This window comes from Bos indicus x Bos taurus, chromosome 21, assembly GCF_003369695.1.
Source record: "Bos indicus x Bos taurus breed Angus x Brahman F1 hybrid chromosome 21, Bos_hybrid_MaternalHap_v2.0, whole genome shotgun sequence".
NCBI classification, from domain to species: Eukaryota; Metazoa; Chordata; class Mammalia; order Artiodactyla; family Bovidae; genus Bos; species Bos indicus x Bos taurus.
In genome coordinates this window covers 26,355,310-26,375,176 of record NC_040096.1, presented here as the reverse complement: position 1 = coordinate 26,375,176, position 19,867 = coordinate 26,355,310, and the positions used below count along the sequence as shown (strand labels likewise).

Sequence of the window (19,867 nt, the reverse complement as noted above, 5' to 3'; positions counted from 1 at the left end):
CTACACCCTCCCCTCTGGTTTTCATCTTCTGGGAGCACCCCACTCATGACCAAGGTCCTGTGCCCTGAATCCAGAAGCAGTCTTGCCCCTCTCTTTGTTAAGCCAACAGGAAGGTCTCAAAGCGCAGACGGTGGAGTCAAAGGAGACCACCAACTCCAGCTCTTCCACTTCACTGTGCAAGTCTGGGCTCCGGATGTAGTATCTTTGGCTTCTGGCTGTTGTTGTTTTTTTTTTTTTTCATGCTTTTTTCTTGGGGTAGGGGGAAAGATTTTGTGAGGTTAAATGAGATCTTGAATGTGAAGGACTTAGTAAGGGCTTGGCGAACAGTGGGTACTTAACATATGTGGCTGTTGTCATTATCAACAGCCTACCAAGGAACGGAGAGATGAATGGGGGGAGAGGATGCATGTGACTTGCATAACTGCCTTCTCTCTTTTCTCCATTTTCTTTCTTTTTTAAAAAGCATTTAAAAAATATATTTATTAATTTGGCTGCATCAGGTCTGAGTTGTGGCATGTGGGATCTTCAGTTGTAGCATGCAGACTCTTAGTTAGGGCATGCAGGATCTAGCTCCCTGACCGGGGATCAAATCTGGGCCCCCTGCATTGGGAGCACAGAGCCTTTAGCCACTGGACCACCAGGAAAGTCCCTCCATGTTTCTAATCCCCAGTCACTTAAAGAAATTAATGTCAAATAGGGACCCCAACAGGGTTTTTATAAGGATTAAAGAAATGTAGAGGAAAAGCCTTTTACTAACCCCAGCGGTTAGGACGTGCATAATGCATTTCTGTCTGCTTACCTGCCAGCTAGGCTTCCCTGGTGGTTCAGATGGTAAAGAACCCGCCTGCCAATGCAGGAGACCCTGGGTTCAATCTCTGGGTGGAGAAGATCCCCTGGAGGAGAGCATGGCAACCCACTCCAGTATTCTTTCCTAGAGAATTCCATGGACAGAGGAGTCTGGCAGGCTATAGTCCACGGGGTCACAGAGAGTCTGACATGACTAAACGATTAACACTACTTTCACACTATCCACCAGCTAGTCATCTTTCATTCCACTCCAGCCCCGTGTTAAACACTCTACTCTGCCTCCTCCCTTACCTGTCTCCACAACCCTGCCAGGTGGGAGCCACTGCTGTGTTAACCCTTTTACAGAGGTGGAAATGGGTTGGGCATTCTGCCCTGGACTACCGTGTTCCATGGCTCCCAGCGAGGGTCACCCCACTGCCACAGCTCTTCAAACCTTGAGATGAAGAGCATATGGGCACTGGGATGACAAAAAACCCTTGCTAAAAAGTCTGCCACACAGGAATTCATGTGAGCTCCTCTTTCCTTGCTCTTTTTCTAAACCTAATGCTTAGATTCCTCACTCCAGCAAAACACACGATTCTGTCTCTGGACACATCTTCTCACCCCTTCCTTCAAGGCTCTGTTCTCACCGGTTTCTCAAGTCTCCCCATGTGGAACCCCTTCCTCTGCTCTCTTTCTATGCACATGTGGGGCTCCCTCCCAGCAGGCCAGCGCTGACTCTGTCCCGGGCAGCCCCTGACGAGCCTGAACACTTCTTCCTGCCCGTGTGCCTGACAACACATCACTTCCCTGTCCCCCTGCCGGCACCAAGTCCACTGTCCCCTTTATCCTGCAGAAGCCCTCAGGGTCAGGAAGGCAGAAAGCTCGTGTTTATCTACAGATGAGAGAATACAAGCTGACAGTATCTGACCAGCACGGGGAAGAACAAGGACCCAGAACACAGGCCTTCCAGGATGTGGAATGGTCAAATTACAATAGATCAATACTTCCCACAGACCACCTCTCGGGTTCACTGTTCCCAACTCTGCAAAGACCAGGATAGCTGTTAAAATACATGGTTCTGGGGTCTGACCACCCTGTGTCACCTCTTGGTCTGCACTGAGCAGTAGACACTTTCAAAGCCTCCACTTCTTCATCTCTAAAGCGGGGATGAATAACAGCAGCTTCCTCCTTGAGCCAGAATAAGGATTCAATGAAATCCTGCACAGAAAGGACATGACTTCAACTGGGCTCAGGGCAGAGGCTGGCTACGTGCTGGCTGTTAAGTCCTTGTCACTATGATTGCTGCGACATCTACCAAAACTTTCCTCATGATGACGACCGTCAGTGCTAGTCTAGCACAGAACTGGGTTTGCTGGCTTTTTCCTGGGTTAGCATGTGCTAAGCACAATATCTCTTTTTGCTTTGAGTGATGTCTTATTAAGGTGGTTGTTGTTCAGTCACTCTTATTAAGGTGGTTGTTGTTCAGTCACTCAGTCGTGTCTGACTCTTTTGCAATCCCATGGACTGTAGCCAGCCAGGCTCCACTGACCATGGGATTCTTCAGGTAAGAATACTAGAGTGGGTAGCCATTTCCTCTTCCAGGGGATCTTCCCAACCGAGGGATCAAACCTGCATCTCCTGCACTGGCAGGCAGGTTCTTTACCACTGAGCCATCAGGGAAGCCTGTCTTATTAAGGTACATGGTGGGGGAAAAAAAGCAGAGGATGCAAAATCAGAAAGACAGTCCCCAGAAGAGAGTTCCCTAGTGAAGTGTAGGAATAAAATTGCCTGCTTTCGTCCCCACCTCAGCCTTTCACCCCACGCAGTTTATCTCATCTTGGTGACGCTGTCATTCTCGCCACTCTCTGCCCTCCCGGGAATGTGGTTACCAGGGGAGCAAGGAGCACAGACGAGGAGTGAACAGGTACCTGTTCCGTCAGGAACGAAGGCTTGTAGGCACCGTCCGTGGACTTGTTCCCGGTGCCCCGCATGGACTTCATGTGAGAGACGGCCATGCGCAGGATGGTGAGCTTGTCAGGCTTCCGGGCCAGCGCACTGCACGTGGGAACCATGTCCGAGAGCTCGGTGATGTACTGAGTCATCTTGTTCCGCCGCCGCCTCTCGATCTCACTGTGGTTCTCTCTTCCCGAAAGCACAAGATCAGGGTGGGGGAAGAGAGACGGATCAGACCAGGGCTTACTGTCTAATGGGGTAAAACGGCACATCCCTAACACCAAGTCACCAAAAGACGAACTGGTGATGGCTCACTCAGTGCCTTATGTGAGTGTGTCGGTGGGGTATATAGCTGCTTTACAATGTTGTGTTAGTTTCTGCTGTACAACCACCTGAATCAGCCATATGTATACATATGCCCCTCCTTCTTGGACCTCCCTCCCAACCCATCCCCATCCCACCCCTCTAGGTAATCACAGAGCACTGAGCTGAGCTCCCCGTGCTATACAGCAGCTTCCCACTAGCTATCTGTTTACACATGTAGTGCATATATGTCAATCCTACTCTCTCAGTTCATCCCACCTCCCCGCATATCCATTCTCTGTTTGCATCTCTATTCCTGCCCTGCAAATAGGCTCATCTGTACCATTTTTCTAGATTCCACATACATGTGTTAATATACATTCCATCCATACATATTTGTTTTTCTGACATCACTCTGTATACAGGCTAGATCCATCCACATCTCTGTGGATAAATGACCCAATTTTGTTCCTTTTTATGACTAAGTAATATCCCACTGTATATATGTACCAATCTTCTTTATCCATTCCTCTGTGAATGGACATCTAGCTTGCTTCCATGTCCTGGCTATTGCAAATAATGCTGCAATGAACACTGGGGAGTGTATGTCTTTTTGAATTATGGTTTTCTCTGGGTAGTAGTGGGAGTGCTGGGTCATATGGCAGTTCTATTTTTACTTTTTTTAAGGAACCTCCATGCTTTGAACACATCTTAAAGCAGCTTCTGGACACCTTAGCAAGCTGTCTCAGGGCATGGGGTGGGAACAGACTTCCACAGATACCTCAGTCTCATCTCTAAACATGTCTTCAAAGCTTCCACTGCTCGCATGTACCTAGGTATTAATACTTTTTAATAACCATAAAGAATGAAGACATGACCCGTCAGGCGTCCAAAGTGAACCAAACACGCTTTCCAAGTGCACCCACGAATGCTAGGCTTGCACGAATATCCACACATATTGAATGTAATAGTTATCACCGACTTGAAACAAATGGTTTACCTTGACCCACAATGAGAAACACATCTAGCCTCCTCGCCATTCCTGGCATCCCTAAGCAGACAGCCACGCCACAGACCCACATCCCATCACGTTGTGAACAAGCCCCTGCTCTAACAGCAGCACATTTTCCACAGCCTAGTAACAGAATATGCATACCTGCTCTCTAACAACAGAGCCAAAAAATCCCAGCACTGCCAGGAATTCTGAAAGTGACACTCAGTGACGTGCTTAAGATAAAAAACGAACAGAAGGGACAGGAAAGTGTTTCTGTCTCGAAACGATCACCTCTAGGCTTGACAGGGAGTAACAGCCAATCCAGTTCCACGACACAGAGACAAAGCTGTCACGTGGGGTAAAAGAATTGTCTAAAAACACAGCACACGTCTCTGGTGGGGTTTAGGGTTTCATTGGTGCTCATAGGCTGAGGGTGGCAGTGACAGCAAGAAAGGAAGAGCCCTGGGCAAGGCTGCCTCACACACTGCTTGTATTCATGAGACTTTGCACACCCTGCCCTCCAGGCCAGGAGCAGATGCCAAGTGGGCCTGATGGTGGGCAGGTCTCACGTGAACATACAAACAAAACGAGGGGAGTGAGACTGTGGTGAGGGAATTTCCCCGGTGGTCCAGTGACTAAGACTCGGCACTCCCAATGTTGGGGGCCCAGGTTCCATCTCTGGTCGGGGAACTAGAGCCCACATGCCTCAGCTAAAAATCCTGTGTGCCACAACCAAAACTCCATGCAGCCAAATAAATAAATATGAGTAAATAAATATTAAAAAAAATAAAAGCCTGAAGTGACTGGACCTGGGTGGGCCTGGTGAGCACCTCTGTACAGAAAGCACTGAGCCAGGTGCCCAGAGAGGACGGGCCAAATGGACCAAGGAATGTCCCGCTCCCGTCCTAAAGGAGTGAAGCGTTTGGTCAGGACAGTAAAACATCACCTTGAAGAGTGGAAATGAAGGCAGGCGTGATCAAATGCTCTGAGAGGCACATGGAAAGTAAAGCCCACAGGAGAGAGTAAGGGAGGAGAGGAGGAGGTGGTCCTGGGGGCCACAGGGGCTGAGAGGGTGCGGGAGGAGCCGAGAGGCAGTTGGCCCTGGCCTGGCAGCAGGTAAAGGGGGTGCACTGTGGGAAGAGCATCAGTGGGATCAAGGAAAGGGCTGGAATTGGAGTGAAGCCTTTGGGCAGGAGCAGACAGGCTCTCAGTTCAGTCTGTGTGCTGTGATCCTGTGGATATTCCCAAAAACGCAGACCCAGACCTTCCTCTCCATTCCTTCAGGCATGCCCCAAATATGCAGGGTAGAGTCCAAGCCCCTTCCCTCCCCGCTTCCTGCTAGTTACCACAGAGACCACCCCAAGGCAGGACTAGGGCATGCCTACTTCTGATCCCATTTCCAAAAGACCCACAGACCAACTTGTTTTGTAAAACATCTGAGAACAAGAGTCTTTGTGAAGTTCTTAAAATGGATCTAAAGCAATTTCGTCACCACGCTGATTCAACCCAACTCATGAGAACAGGTGCTTGAAGGAGACATGAGGACAACTGTTTAAAACAGTATCAATTGGCTAGTGCAGAAAAGGCTCTACTTCATGAAATGAGACTGAAAGAGTTACCAACAGAAGGTCAAAATGAGGAAGAGCTGCAAATTACCTAGCAACAAGCTCTGATAAACAAGTGAGTGTAGCTACTGAATCTATTAAAATATATGTAAAATATGTATATATATGGTTTCATTTTGAAGGATCACGGAGGCAAGAAACAGGAACAATGCCATCTTGTGAAAACAGAAGGAAGTGTCTCCAGGACCAAAGCCACCTCCTCCACAGGGTGCGGAGTGATGGGGATCTGCTTGGAGGAGTTGCAGGGGCAGCCTGTGTACTTAGCATCTGAGTTCCGTGGGCCCCACATGCAGCATCAATAAAGCAATGAGCCCCTCTGCACGTGGGCGCCAGGGCGGGGGCCCGGTAGCAGTGACCGCTGGGGACACAGCACAGCATCAGCCGTGACCCCTCTGCTGGGACCAGAGGACCAACCGCCTGGCCCAGGAACATGGCTGCAGATGCCAAGGGCAAGGAGGAGGAGCTGTGGCTGCACGCTGCCTCGCGCTTCTCTGCCAACTCAGGGCCCGCAGGTCTGCGAAGGGAAAACAGAGCGTGGGATCCAAGTCCATCCCACACTATCTTCAGGAATGTCCTTTGTGTAGGATGACCCTGGGGCTCAGAGTGGGACTGATTTACCAGGACTTGAACTCAGCTCCCCAGCAGAGCGTTGTCTGGTCCCAGAGTCAGAGCTGGAACACCGGGGAGACAAACAGGCAGAGACACTTAAGGCTCGATGGGGAAGAGAAGCCTGGTAGCTTCTACAGACACAGCTTGGGGCTACTTATGCCTCCAGAAATGATCCCCTCTTCCCCACAAAGCCTGGGGTCATCCAGGACTGTTGGCTTCCCCAGTGGCTCAGCGGGTAAAGAATCCTCCTGCAGTGCAGGAGACGTGGGTCACTTCACATCAAGGTTAACCTCTGCAGGAGAACAGAAGGAGCTGGGGTCACTGAACAAGGAGAGAAGGACATCAGAATTGAAGCTGGATGACATGAGAGTCAAACAGCTAGGAAGAGGTCACTGATTCAGACAGGCCTGATGGCAGAGGACTGTCTCCACTCGACACAGCATTAATCCCACAGCTCCCAGCCCTAATCTCAGCTCCAACCCACCGAAACGACAAGACTGTCTCAGGCTATCTCCCCTGGTAATTTGGTTCCTCACAGGCTACACTGTTCCTCAGAGAACTACACCCAAGTTCTCTGCCAGACTTCTCTGGTTCATAAGAACTAAGCCTGACAAAGCCACTATGGAGAACAGTGTGGAGGTTCCTTAAAAAACTAACAACAGAGCTGCTATATGACCCAGTATTACCACTCCTGGACATATACCTGGAGAAAACCATAATTCTGAAGGACATATGCACCCTGATGTTCATTGCAACACTATTTACAATAGCCAGGACATGGAAGCAACCTAAATGTCCATCAACAGAGGAATGAATAAAGAAGATGTAGTACATACATACAATGAAATACTACTCAGCCATAAAAAGGAATAGAACTGTACTATTTGCAGAGACATGGATGGACCTAGAGATTGTCATACAGAGTGAAGAGAATCAGAAAGAAAAAAACAAATATTGTATGTGCTTGCAAAGTCACTCAGTCATGTTCAATTCTTTGTGACCATATGGACTGCAGCCAGCCAGGCTCCTCTGTCCATGGGGATTCTCCAGGCAAGAATGCTGGAGTGGGCTGCCGTGCCCTCCTCCAGGGGATTGTCCCAACCCGGAGATCAAACCCACATCTCTTACATCTCCTGCATTGACAGGCAGGTTCTCTAATATTGCTTACAAGTGAAATCTAGGAAAATGGTAGAGATGAACTTACTTGCAAAGCAGAATTCAAGTCACAGATGCAGAGAAAAACTTACCAAGTTTGTTAATTACCAAGGGAGGAGGGGAGTGGGATGAACTGGGAAATTGGGATTGACACATATACACTATTGATACTGTGTATAAAACAGATAACTAATGAGAACCTACTGCATAGCTCAGGGACCCCTACTCAGTGCTCTGTGACTGAAATGGGAAGGAAATCCAAAAAAGAAGGGATAGATGTATAGTGACTCACTTTGCTGTACAGCAGAAACTAACACAACATTGTACAGCAACTATATTCCAATTAAAAAAAAAAGAAAAAAATCACAGTTAAAAAAAAAAAGGGGAACAAAGGCTGTCAAGGCAGGGAGAGCATCTGGAAAGGCTGAGAGTGCTCATTTGGGTGTTTATTCGGCAATGTCAGAAGGCTCAGCTGAAATTCTCCTTACTCTAAACAGAATCTACATGGCCAAGTCAAGGTGTCCCCCACAAGGTGACTGATGAGATGAGGGTAATCCTTGCTCCCTCCTGGCCGTCCTCTCTGCATCAGAAGTACTCTGAACATCCTCCACCTTGAAACAAAACGCCTGGCTCTCTAAGCTAAGACGCACGCTGAGAATTCTGTGAAATGACAATCTTGTTCTTTTTTCTGCCAGGAAGGAAATGAAGGACACATCCACATTGCATGTTTCCCCCTTATCCATGGGGTTTTGATGGTCAGAGCTCTAAATAAAACAGGGTGATGAATTCAGGAGGAAAGATGAAAATACCATCACAACCCAGAGAGACAGGGGAAAAAAATGTCCACAAGCACAAATAGTGCACAAAACCAAGAGGAGATGTGAAAATGGGTGTGATAAAAAAGGAGAAATTCTGTGGGAACCTTCCTATCGGGGTTAGCTTTACTATTAGATAATGTTAGCAGTTGACTGGCGAAACCCTACAAAATATCACGACTCCTTATGAGCTAATGCAACTGGGTTCGACCATGTCCGAGGGAACATTTGAAAGTCATACAGATTAAAGGTGGAACCCCAGGAAGGTCAGAGACGGTCCTCAAAAGGTGAAGGGTGAAGGAAGGGGTGGAAGAGAGGCTAATAAAACCCATCCAGGTCTTTTGATTCCAGGTTTGTAGACAGCCCCATGCACTATAGCTGAATTCAGAGCAACAGGTATGAGAACATCCAAGACCTTCTGAGTCTCCTGAGAAAGGATGCAGAATGAGTGAGAACTCAGCAAAAAATCAGGGTGATAGCACATAGCAACAAAAATGAAAAGTTTGGGAGTGAGCACTTGGGTGTTCCTAAGATGTAAACTCCAAATCTAGAGACTTCCCTGGTGGTGCAGTGGTTGAGAATCCGCCTTCCACTGCAGAGGCCTGGGGTTTGAGCCCTGGTCAGGGAACTAAGATCCCACATGCCATGTGGGCAACTAAAGCCCATGTGACACAACTAGAGAAGCCTGAGCACCACAAGGAAGACCCAGCATGGCCAAAAATTAAACAAAAAATAAACCCAACATTTAAGAATATCTCTATTTCATGTGTCCACTCTTCTGTTTTAATGACCACTACACAATGCATGTGGCTCAGCAGTAAAGAATCTGCCTGCCGATGCAGGAGCCACAGGAAACCCAGGTTCAATCCCTGGGTCGGGAAGATCCCCTGGAGGAGGAAATGCCAACCCACTCTAGTATACTTGCCTGGGAAATCCTATGGACAGAGGAGCCTGGTAGGCTATAGTGCATGGGGTCACAAAGAGTCGGAAGCCACTGAGTGACTGAACAACAAACTGCTCAATAAACTGTCCCCTCTGGTCTTCAGTTCCTCATCCCCAGTCTACTCCTTGGCCCCTGCAGACCGGCTTCTGCCCCCCAGGTTGCCCTTGACTTTGTGTGTGGGGAGGGGAGCACCTTGGTCAGCAGAGCCCTGTCCTGCATGTCACAGCCCCCAGAGCAGCATCAACTGCATGTGGGAGGGAAGCCTGAGACCTGGGGATGGTGAAGCGAGTCTCGGGGCATTTCTGGCCCTGGCACTGCGTGTGTGCACCCTTGCGTGTGCACAGGCGTGTACATGTGCCCAGCAGTTGAGTACCCCTACACAGTTCCTCCAGAACTGGTGAAACCAAAACTAAAACATCTGTTGACAAATCAGCAAAAATCAGCTGTAAGACGACAACTGCAGAAAGGAGAAGCAAATATAGTCACCAAGCAATAGAGAGAAAGCATGAAAAATATTGAGTTTGGAAGCAGCTAGCTCTAGGGGAAGAGTAATATATTTAAGACTTTGAACATTTTTCAAAAAGTTACTTGGGGTTGCCCTGGTGGTTAAGAATCCACCTGCCAACAGAGGGGACACGGGTTCAGTCCCTGGTCTGGGAAGATCGCACATGCCTCGGAGCAACAAAACCCATGCACCACAACTACTGAAGCCTGCATGCCTAGAGCCCACAAGCCCTTCTCTTGTGGTGGTGGCAACAAGAGAAACCACCACAGTGAGAAGCCCACGCGTCACAACTACAGAGTAGTCCCTGCTGGCTGCAACTAGAAGAGCCTGCCCATAGCAGTGAAGACCCAACACAGCCAAATACAGTAAATAAATCTTTTAAAAAACTTTTTGCAATCCCTTTTTAAGCCACCATCAGTATTTTTTGGATTAAGGCAGGGGATATACACATATATACATAAGGGCTTCCCAGGTGGCGCTAGTGGTAAAGAACCTACCTGCCAACACAAGAGACAAGAGACATGGGTTCAGTCCCCGGGTTGCGATGATCCCCTGGGGGGAGGAAATGGCAACCCACTCCAGTATTCTTGCCTGGAGAATCCCATCCCTTAAGGGCTATAGCCACGGGGTCGAACAGTCAGACATGACTGAAGAGACTTAGCTCATCCACACATATATAAATAAATCCTCTTTTGTCTATTTAAAAATGCATGTGTGCACATCTGTGTGATCTGTAAGCAGCTTAACATCTGAGACCTGCTGTGAGAACATAGGAAGCAAACCTAATTGGCTACAATGTACCTCCTATGTGACTGTGACCATATTCCCCAAATCTGAAATTGAGACACGACGTCTGATAGCAGGTGGGACATTTGAATTTGGGACCACCCTCAAGAGAAGCTGGGAAAGCTGGCTGCACACACATCAGGGTGATGTAAAGAAGTGAAAGTGTTAGTTGCACAGTCATGTCCGACTCTTTGCGACCCTATGGACTGTAGCCCACCAGGCTCCTCTGTCCATGGGATTCTCCAGGCAAGAATACTGGAGTGGGTTGCTGTGCCCTCCTGGGATCTTCTGGATCCAGGGGTCGAACCTCTGTCTCCTACGTCTTGTGCACTGCAGGGGGGATCTTTACCATTTGAGCCACCAGGGTAGCTCAGGGTGACACAAACCATGGCCTAGCATGCTGGCTGGGTTCTGAGACAGCAAACTCTGCTGGCGAGACACCTGCCTCTCAGCCCCTCTCTTCTGACACCTGGCCTGAGGGCTCCCTTGGCTGACTGTGAACACAGGAGGAGGAAACAGAAGCCGCCCCAAGGCATGCCATGCCTGCTGCCGAGGGAGACAGCCTGCAGCAGTCTCTCTGGCCTGCCTCTGGATGGTGGCCAGTGCAGCTGGCAAAGCAAAGGGAGGGGTGAACTCAGTGGTCTCCCCAGCTAGGAGCAGCTCAGATGTCCCCAGCAGCCAACGGGTCCATCAACCCTTCTGCCGTCAGACTGAAGTGGCCCCAGGCTCCCACGGGCACCAGCATATGTTGTAAGCTCACCCCATCTTTCCCTCTTATTTTTAATGTGAGGGGAGGGGGAAGGATGTGGTTCACAGAAGCCCAGGTTTGAACCCTGACTTATGTACAACCTGACTCAAGGGCAGGCTTACAGCAGAGTCTAGGATTTCTGTTTCTTCCTGGTGGGACCCCACACAATGAGTTCTCTGTGTCCCTGCACTGTTATTTCATCACTGACACTGATCTTCCATCAAGCAAATGTCACTCATCTCTCTCTTCCTCCTTCTGTTCTGAGACCCAGGAACCGTCGCTTCCTGAGGTCAACACGCTATGGAACGTTATCTCCAGGGGAATTCTGATCCAGAGGAATCACAAGGCTTTGTTTCCTCACAAAGGAAGGCTATGTAAGGCAGGCGCAAATCAAGCTGGGGTGACATGTGCCCTTATTTCCCAGGTCAGCTTCCTTTCAGGAACACAGCGCTCCCTGCTATTCACATGTATCCTAAGAAAGAGGTGGACATCAAGCTTGGGTTCTGTCTGCACCCAGGGGAAAATAATACATGCTCTTGTTGTTGAAACCTGTGTCTTGATTTGATTAGAAGGGTCATCAGAGATCAAAGAGGGTTCCACTTCCTCGCTCCTGTATCACCGGAACTGAGTGGAGGGTGGAACTCAAGAGTTCTCAGGGAGGAAAGTGAATCAAGGTTGAGACTTCCAATGGACCTGGAGAGTCCAGGGAAGCCCAGAAATAGGAACTAGATGCCTGTTCCTCTTGGGTTTGGGGAAAGGATGCTCAATTCACACCTATAATACGGGTAAAAGGAACCCGACCAAAAGTAACTTCCAAGGGAATGAGCAAACTGGGGGAGGTCATGGGTACAGAGTTCAATACAGACGTCATTCTTCTAAACATTTTTTTTAGAGTTTTTTTTTTTTTTTTTTTTTAATGTGGGCCATTTTTAAAGCCTTTATTGAATCTGTTACAATACTGCTAATACTGCTTCTGTTTTATGTTTTGGTTTTTTGACCACGAGGCATGCGGGATCTTAGCTCCCTGAACAGGGATCGAACCCACACCCCTTGCATTGGAAGGCAAAGTTTTAGCCACTGGACCACCAGTTCAGTTCAGTCGCTCAGTTGTGTCCAACTCTTTGCGACCCCATGAATCGCAGCACGCCAGGCCTCCCTGTCCATCACCAACTCCCAGAGTTCATTCAGACTCAAGTCCATCGAGTCAGTGATGCCATCCAGCCATCTCATCCTCTGGCGTCCTCTTCTCCTCCTGCCCTCAATCCCTCCCAGCATCAGTCTTTTCCAATGAGTCAGCTCTTTGCATGAGGTGGCCAAAGTACTGGAGTTTCAGCTTAAGCATCATTCCTTCCAAAGAAATCCCAGGGCTGATCTTCTTCAGAATGGACTGGTTGGATCTCCTTGCAATCCAAGGAACTCTCAAGAATCTTCTCCAACACCACAGTTCAAAAGCATCAATTCTTCGGCACTCAGCCTTCTTCACAGTCCAACTCTCACATCCATACATGACCACAGGAAAAACCATAGCCTTGACTAGACGGATCTTTGTTGGCAAAGTAATGTCTCTGCTTTTCAATATGCTATCTAGGTTGGTCATAACTTTCCTTCCAAGGAGTAAGCATCTTTTAATTTCATGGCTGCAATCACCATCTGCAGTGATTTTGGAGCCCCCAAAAATAAAGTCTGACACTGTTTCCACTGTTTCCCCATCTATTTCCCATGAAGTGATGGGACGGGATGCCATGATCTTCGTTTTCTGAATGTTGAGCTTTAAGCCAACTTTTTCACTCTCCACTTTCACTTTCATCAAGAGGCTTTTGAGTTCCTCTTCACTTTCTGCCATCAGGGTGGTGTCATCTGCATATCTGAGGTTATCAATATTTCTCCCGGCAATCTTGATTCCAGCTTGTGCTTCTTCCAGCCCAGCGTTTCTCATAATGTACTCTGCATAGAAGTTAAATAAGCAGGGTGACAATATACAGCCTTGACGTACTCCTTTTCCTATTTGGAACCAGTCTTATGTTCCATGCCCAGTTCTAACTGTTACTTCCTGACCTGAATACAAATTTCTCAAGAGGCAGATCAGGTGGTCTGGTATTCCCATCTCTTGAAGAATTTTCCACAGTTTATTGTGATCTACACAGTCAAAGGCTTTGGCATGGTCAATAAAGCAGAAATAGATGTTTTTCTGGAACTCTCTTGCTTTTTTGGTGATCCAGCGGATGTTGGCAATTTGATCTCTGGTTCCTCTGCCTTTTCTAAAACCAGCTTGAACATCTGGAAGTTCACGGTTCACGGATTGCTGAAGCCTGGCTTGGAGAATTTTGAGCATTACTTTACTAGCGTGTAAGATGAGTACAATTGTGCGGTAGTTTGAGCATTCTTTGGCATTGCCTTTCTTTGGGATTGGAATGAAAACTGACCTTTTCCAGTCCTGTGGCCACTGCTGAGTTTTCCAAATTTGCTGGCATATTGAGTGCAGCACTTTCACAGCATCATCTTTCAGGATTTAAAATAGCTCAACTGGAATTCCATCACCTCCACTAGCTTTGTTCGTAGTGATGCTTTCTAAGGCCCACTGGACTTCACATTCCAGGATGTCTGGCTCTAGGTCAGTGATCACACTGTCGTGATTATCTGGGTCATGAAGATCTTTTTTGTACAGTTCTTCTGTGTATTCTTGCCTCCTCTTCTTAATATCTTCTGCTTCTGTTAGGTCCATACCATTTCTGTCCTTTATCGAGCCCATCTTTGCATGAAATGTTCCCTTGGTATCTCTAATTTTCTTGAAGAGATCTCTAGTCTTTCCCATTCTGTTGTTTTCCTCTCTCTCTTTGCATTGATCACTGAGGACCACCAGGGAAGTCCTAAAAAACTTTATAAAATAACTGAGGCTGCCAGTCCAAACTGTGGGCTGTGCACACCAGAGAAAGGTACCCATCACCCAGGGGAGGTTTTCAAATTCATCAGCAACCAAGAATTAGGAATTCTTGGGCAGTGGAGGGGGTGGTGGGGTGGAGTGGGGAGGAATGTCACGGTAGGTCCTTCCATAAGTAAACTGATATAGATGGGAAGTTTGCTAAGATTGATGGAATGATCTTTGCTCTTTTTCTCAACATTGTCAAACTTTCTCCCATAACTTAAAACAAGATAATAATAATAATAATAAAGAGCCATGGGACAGGGCACGCCTCACACTTCATGTAAGTGATGCACCTACCGTCACAGCACCCGCGGGCTAGCATCCTTCTGGAAGGCAGTCTGCACTCCAGACAGCCCTGAGAGCCTAGTTAGAGATGCTGTCACGTGGCCAGCGAGTGACGTAGTTCTTAGGAACTTAAGGTCCAGTTTTCTGCATCCAGAACAGGGCCACCCAGGTTTCTTATATTTCTCCTTATTTCCCATGGTAGAAAAAGAGGCTTTATCTTGATTGTTTTTCTAAACTTGAACTCTAGGCCTGTCTTTTAAAAAGGGATCCATTAAAACTAGCAGTCTGTTTAATTTAAAAAGCCAACAGAGTTAATCACTTGTTAATACTTAACTTTTGAAAATCTAGGCCTGGATATGGCAGGTTTTGCTAAGAGTTACCTGTCCCTGAGCCAAATATAAGCACAGAATGAAGGACAAGGCCGTCAAGCTACAGGCAATGGCTTTCTGCTTCTTTTTTTAAAGGTTTTAAAACTATTTTGTATTGGAGTACAGCTGTTTAACAATGTTGTGAATTTTAGGTGCACAGTGAAGGGACTTAGCCATACATATACACATATCCATTCTCCCCCCAAACTCCCCTCCCATGCCATGTAACAGGCAATGGTTTTTTTCAATGACGAAAGACATTCAAACCCCTATAGATTCCAGTAAGGTGATAACTGGCTACTTGGGCTTCTTTAAATCTAGGGAACATAAAGGAAACTCACCTTGAAAACTTGCTGGGACCTTCGCCATCTTCATCATCAAAGTCCATTCTGGAAAAGTCAAGTTCACAAGTGAGCATTCATTAGAAATAGAACATTTAACTGGACACATGAGCTGTTGGCTCAGAGGGGGGTTGATTTGGTCAGACTGCTCTCCAACAATCCCAGCCCTTGACAGTGCAATAAACAGTATCTCCACACAGTCCTCAAACAGGTTTGGGACAAGAAAAGGCAAAATGAAAGGTCGATGGTACCAGTGTCATTAATCACGTGGTTGAGGGCTCCTGCACAGTGCTGAAATACTGACTTGACCCTTCAAGAACCCTTTACAGGCTGCCGTGCTGGAAAAGTCAGCACCCCATATTTCCCACCATCCTTGGGGACACCTGCACCCCTCCACGTCATGTATCAACACTGGACTTCCTCCTTTGACTATCCAGTGGTATATTAACAGATGGAGAAAGCTCCAGGGAGCTTGGAAACAAGAAGCTTTAGAGGCAAAGAAGGCATACTGCTAGTTGTGCCATGTGATGACTTGGCTGGCCTCGATGAGTCTAAGTGAAAAAGGCATTTAAGGCCATTACCCTATAAACTCTGGGTCCAAGTAAATGGATGTGGGAGGAGATACAGTTGTTTAGTGCCTGAGCTAGTCAGAGTGGCTGTCTGCTTATTGAAACTCACCCAAGACATACTCGGATTTCACTTTACTGAGTCTCTCCAAACAAACATAGAAAAGTTTTGACTGATATTTGTTTAGCTGATATCCCAAACTCTCCTTCTCAAAAAAAGAAAAACAACAAAGCAGCTCTCTCTAATGTCAATTAATTTTTCTCCTTGAAGATGTTAGGGCAGAACAGTTAATTAGTACGAGGTGTACCCAGAGTCTTTGGGAACAAAATAGAAACAGTACAGATGTTTTGATTCTCCCGGACATTCACGGGGAGTGGGCTTCCTTGCGGAAGAACTTCTCAGGCATTCTGCACTCCCCATCTTGTTCTTAGGGGGCCTGATGGATTGAGTGGGACACAGTTCCCGTGGCCTCCAGGCAGAAGGGAATCCAGCCTGCCTGGTGGCCAGGAGCTTGCCACAAGGATGGCGGGTGTGCTCCAGAACCACACTACAGGTGCCACGGCTGCTGGCCTCATGGGAGATATGACTCCACCCGCAGCTCTCAGGCTGGGGCACAGTGGGTAGTGGTGATGTGGGGAGGGCTCGGGGCTCCCAGGCCAACTTGCAAGGGAAGAGCTATCACTCCACAAGCACATGGGAGAGGCCCCTAACGAGGTAAACTCTCCAGGCTTTGGGGTTACTTGGGGAACCAAAGGACTGGGATGACACAGGGCAAAGGAACACTGTTTTTTTTTTTTTTTTTTTTACAATCATTTGTTTATTTTTATCTTGTTTTATGAGCAGTGTGACCAGAGTTCTGATCTGAGATGACCTGATGGGATTTATGCCTATTTAGAACCCCCAATTTCCAGACTTGAGGGCTTGCATTCAGAATAAAGGAACAAAAGGAGTTATATAACTGAAGAGATAACGGTAACGATAACAAAAAATACTTGTGTACAATTAGAGGAGGGGAGGCAGGGAAGAAAAATTATAAGAAAGGAAAAATAGAATTAAAACATCCCTGGGAGAGAGAGACAAGGACCCCCCACAATGCAGAGTGTGTAACGGGGTACCAGACAGCAGCAGCGGAGTTATCTATGTTGTGGGAAAATGAAGGCTGAATGCACCACTTCCTAAATGAAGGAAAGTCACCAATATGCTGCTTAACTACTAAGGCTTCGCCTCACCTTTCCTGAAAATTACATCTGGGAGACCCCATAGACAGCAGCCTACCAGGCTCCCTCGTCCCTGAGATTCCCCAGGCAAGAACACTGGAGTAGGTTGCCATTTCCTTCTCCAATGCATGAAAGTGAAAAGTGAAAATGAAGTCACTCAGTCGTGTCCGACCCTCAGTGACCCCATGGACTGCAGCCTTCCAGGCTCCTCCGTCCATGGGATTTTCCAGGCAAGAGTACTGGAGTGGGGTGCCATTGCCTTCTCCGACATCCGGGAGAAGAAAGCACTAAAAAGCCTGTCTCTGGGCTTCTGCAGCGCTGCAGAACCACACTGTCACCTAGTGTTCATCATGGGTAAGAGCGACTTTGCTGCAGACAGAAAGGTTACTTAACACCCCTGGGCTGTCAAAAACAGCTCAGTGGTTAAGAAAAAGAAATCGCATTTTCAGAATTCCAATGGATTTATGCAAGCATTTAGATAAACCTCAAGTGGGTGCGAGATGATCAGTTATCTTTAAAATGCCTTTCAGCTCCAGTTGATAGGAGTGTGATCATCTGGCTCCTGCAAGATGCAATTTTTTAGTCAGCCGTCCCTCCGGAGCCTGCAGATCTTTGGGGTATTGAGGGTGACCTATCGTCCTGATTTTCCCAGAAGGAGGGGATCCGTGGGGGTACAGGACTTCAGTGCTGAAACCGGGGAAGCCCCAGGCCAACCAGGACTATTTGTCACCCTCATTTTCATAAGGACAGCTCAGTTCTTTACCCCATCCTCAAGCGGCAGACGGGTAGAGAGGAGAGCTTCAGGGTAAACGGTCCCGGTCTGGACCACGTCAACCCAATCAAGCAGAGTGTTAAGAGACGGAGTGCCAGGCTCTGGAGGCAGTTTTCTGAAGCCTGCTGAAAACTGAGGAAGCAGGACTTCTCTATGAAAATTCAGGGACCACAAATCTGTACCTTTCTACCCATGCAGGTGTGTGATCACATATGAGCTGCGATCACATGTAGGAATTGTGAAATGTATCGTGTCGGGGTGAACTCAGGAGAGAAAACAGGATACAAACGACTGTTCAGATCCTCAGGGTAACTCACTTGACCCCAAAACAACTCACTGCTCATCAGCCACACAGAAAAATTGCAACTTCTGAGGACAGAAGGGTCTTTTGGAAGACTCCTTGCCAAGACCCTACCTTCGGGTCTTCTGTCACCAATTCAAATGCTCCACTTTAAATATGACTCCAATAGCTCTGTTTATTTCTCCTGCTACAAAAACTCCAAGTAAATCATCCTTTGTTTTGTATCTTTTATGTATCTCTATTATACCACAGCATCTGGATAATAAAGGAGAGAAATCAAAATATGACTTTTAAGTCCTATTATGTTCACTTTGAAGAATTTGGTACCATCAGTGGATGAGGTAAGAGTCCTCTAAAGGTGGGCTGAAGATGCCTTCTGCCTCACTTTCCTGTCCTGAGCATGATTTCTACCCTCAATAAAAAGTCGTGAAAGGCACTTTTGAGCTTGCGTCTGGTTCAGAGTGAGCAATGTGAATCTGCCTCACAGCGATTGTGTACTAATAATAATAATGCATCATCCACTATGAGTCATCAAAGAATCCACTTTTGCTCTTATGAGAAAAGATGACAGGCTGTGCCCGCCAGGCTGGTTGTAGAGCTCAGCAAAGGAGCAACCCTGGGCTGCTCGAAGCTGCTATTGACAAAAGGTGAAGGGACATGGGTGCCAGCAAATGCCAGATGACAGCATCACTACTGCATAAATCCGAAGCGAGCGAAACATGTACTTACGTAACCACATTCCAGCAGCCACGGGCTTACACTGCAGGGGGACGCTGGTGTACTGGCTGCACACGATTTGGAAATCGTTCTCCTCAGTGATGATGCTTTAGAAGCCCAGCATGTGACTCCAAGGCAGCGGGAAGGGGCTAGGACTCCTGGTCCCCACCACCCTTACCTCCCCTTCCCAATAGGGGCTGCCTCTGGAGTGGGCACAACCTAATGACAGCCCACTCCTCGGTCTTTTGAAAAGAACCCAGTGTGCCCTGTGGGTGCCCCCCAGCCCCATCCCATCCCCTCACCGGGATCAGGGAGTCCTCTACAAAAATGCAGCCCAGGTGACTGGCTTCTGCTTCCTTCCCCCACACATGTGGAATCACTTTGCAAAGAATCTGAAACTTCTGAACCTTCACCTTGTGTCCCCACTGCCCGCAGAGCACGGAGCTTGCTAAGACGTGTACTGGGGAGGCTGTCAGGGGAGTGGAGGGAACATTCGGGCCAGAGGATCCTCGGCACTGGGCCAGGCATGTGGCCAGGGGAGCCAAACCCACTAGGGGTCAGTTCTACTTGGCTCTGAAACCCCAGGGCTGGGTAGTTATCCTGGGAATCGGGACAAGTTCCTCCACCAGAATAACCAAGTCAGAGTGGGAAGACCTGGGTAAGGAAGAGGAGCAGGAGGAAGGATCTTTCCACCCGCCACAGCCCACCTCTTGGACAGCAAGGAGATCAAACCAGTCTATCCTAAAGGAAATCAACCCTAAATATTCATTGGAAGGACTGATGCTGAAGCTGAAGCTCCAAGACTTTGGCCACCTGATGCAAAGAGCCAACTCATTGGAAAAGACCCTGATTCTGGGAAAGATTGAAGGCAGAAGGAGAAGGGGGCGACAGAGGATGAGATGGTTGGATGACATCACCAACTCAATGGACATGTGTGCTAATATGCTATGTCACGTAAGTCATGTCCAACTCTCTGCAACCCCATGGACTGTAGCCCACCTGGCCCCTCTGTCCATGGGACTTTTCAAGCAAGAATACTGGACGTGTTTGGGCAAACTCCGGGAGAGTGAAGGACAGAGAAGCCTGGCATGCTGCAGTCCATGGGGTCACAAGGAGTTGGACACGACTGAGTGACTGAACAACAACACAAC

The 19,867-nt window shown here is 47.8% G+C and overlaps 1 protein-coding gene across 8 annotated transcripts in view; it reads right to left on the bottom strand.

Annotated features, from left to right (window-relative positions):
- Positions 1–19,867, bottom strand: part of ARNT2 (aryl hydrocarbon receptor nuclear translocator 2) — a 193,105-nt gene that overhangs the window by 130,865 nt on the left and 42,373 nt on the right. For all 8 annotated transcript variants that reach the window (XM_027521390.1, XM_027521387.1, XM_027521383.1 and 5 more), the window contains exons 3-4: positions 15,143–15,190; positions 2,718–2,931 (exon numbers count right to left, since the gene is read on the bottom strand). In XM_027521390.1, coding sequence (XP_027377191.1) covers positions 2,718–2,931; positions 15,143–15,190 — 262 coding nt within the window. The remainder of the gene's footprint in view (positions 1–2,717; positions 2,932–15,142; positions 15,191–19,867) is intronic.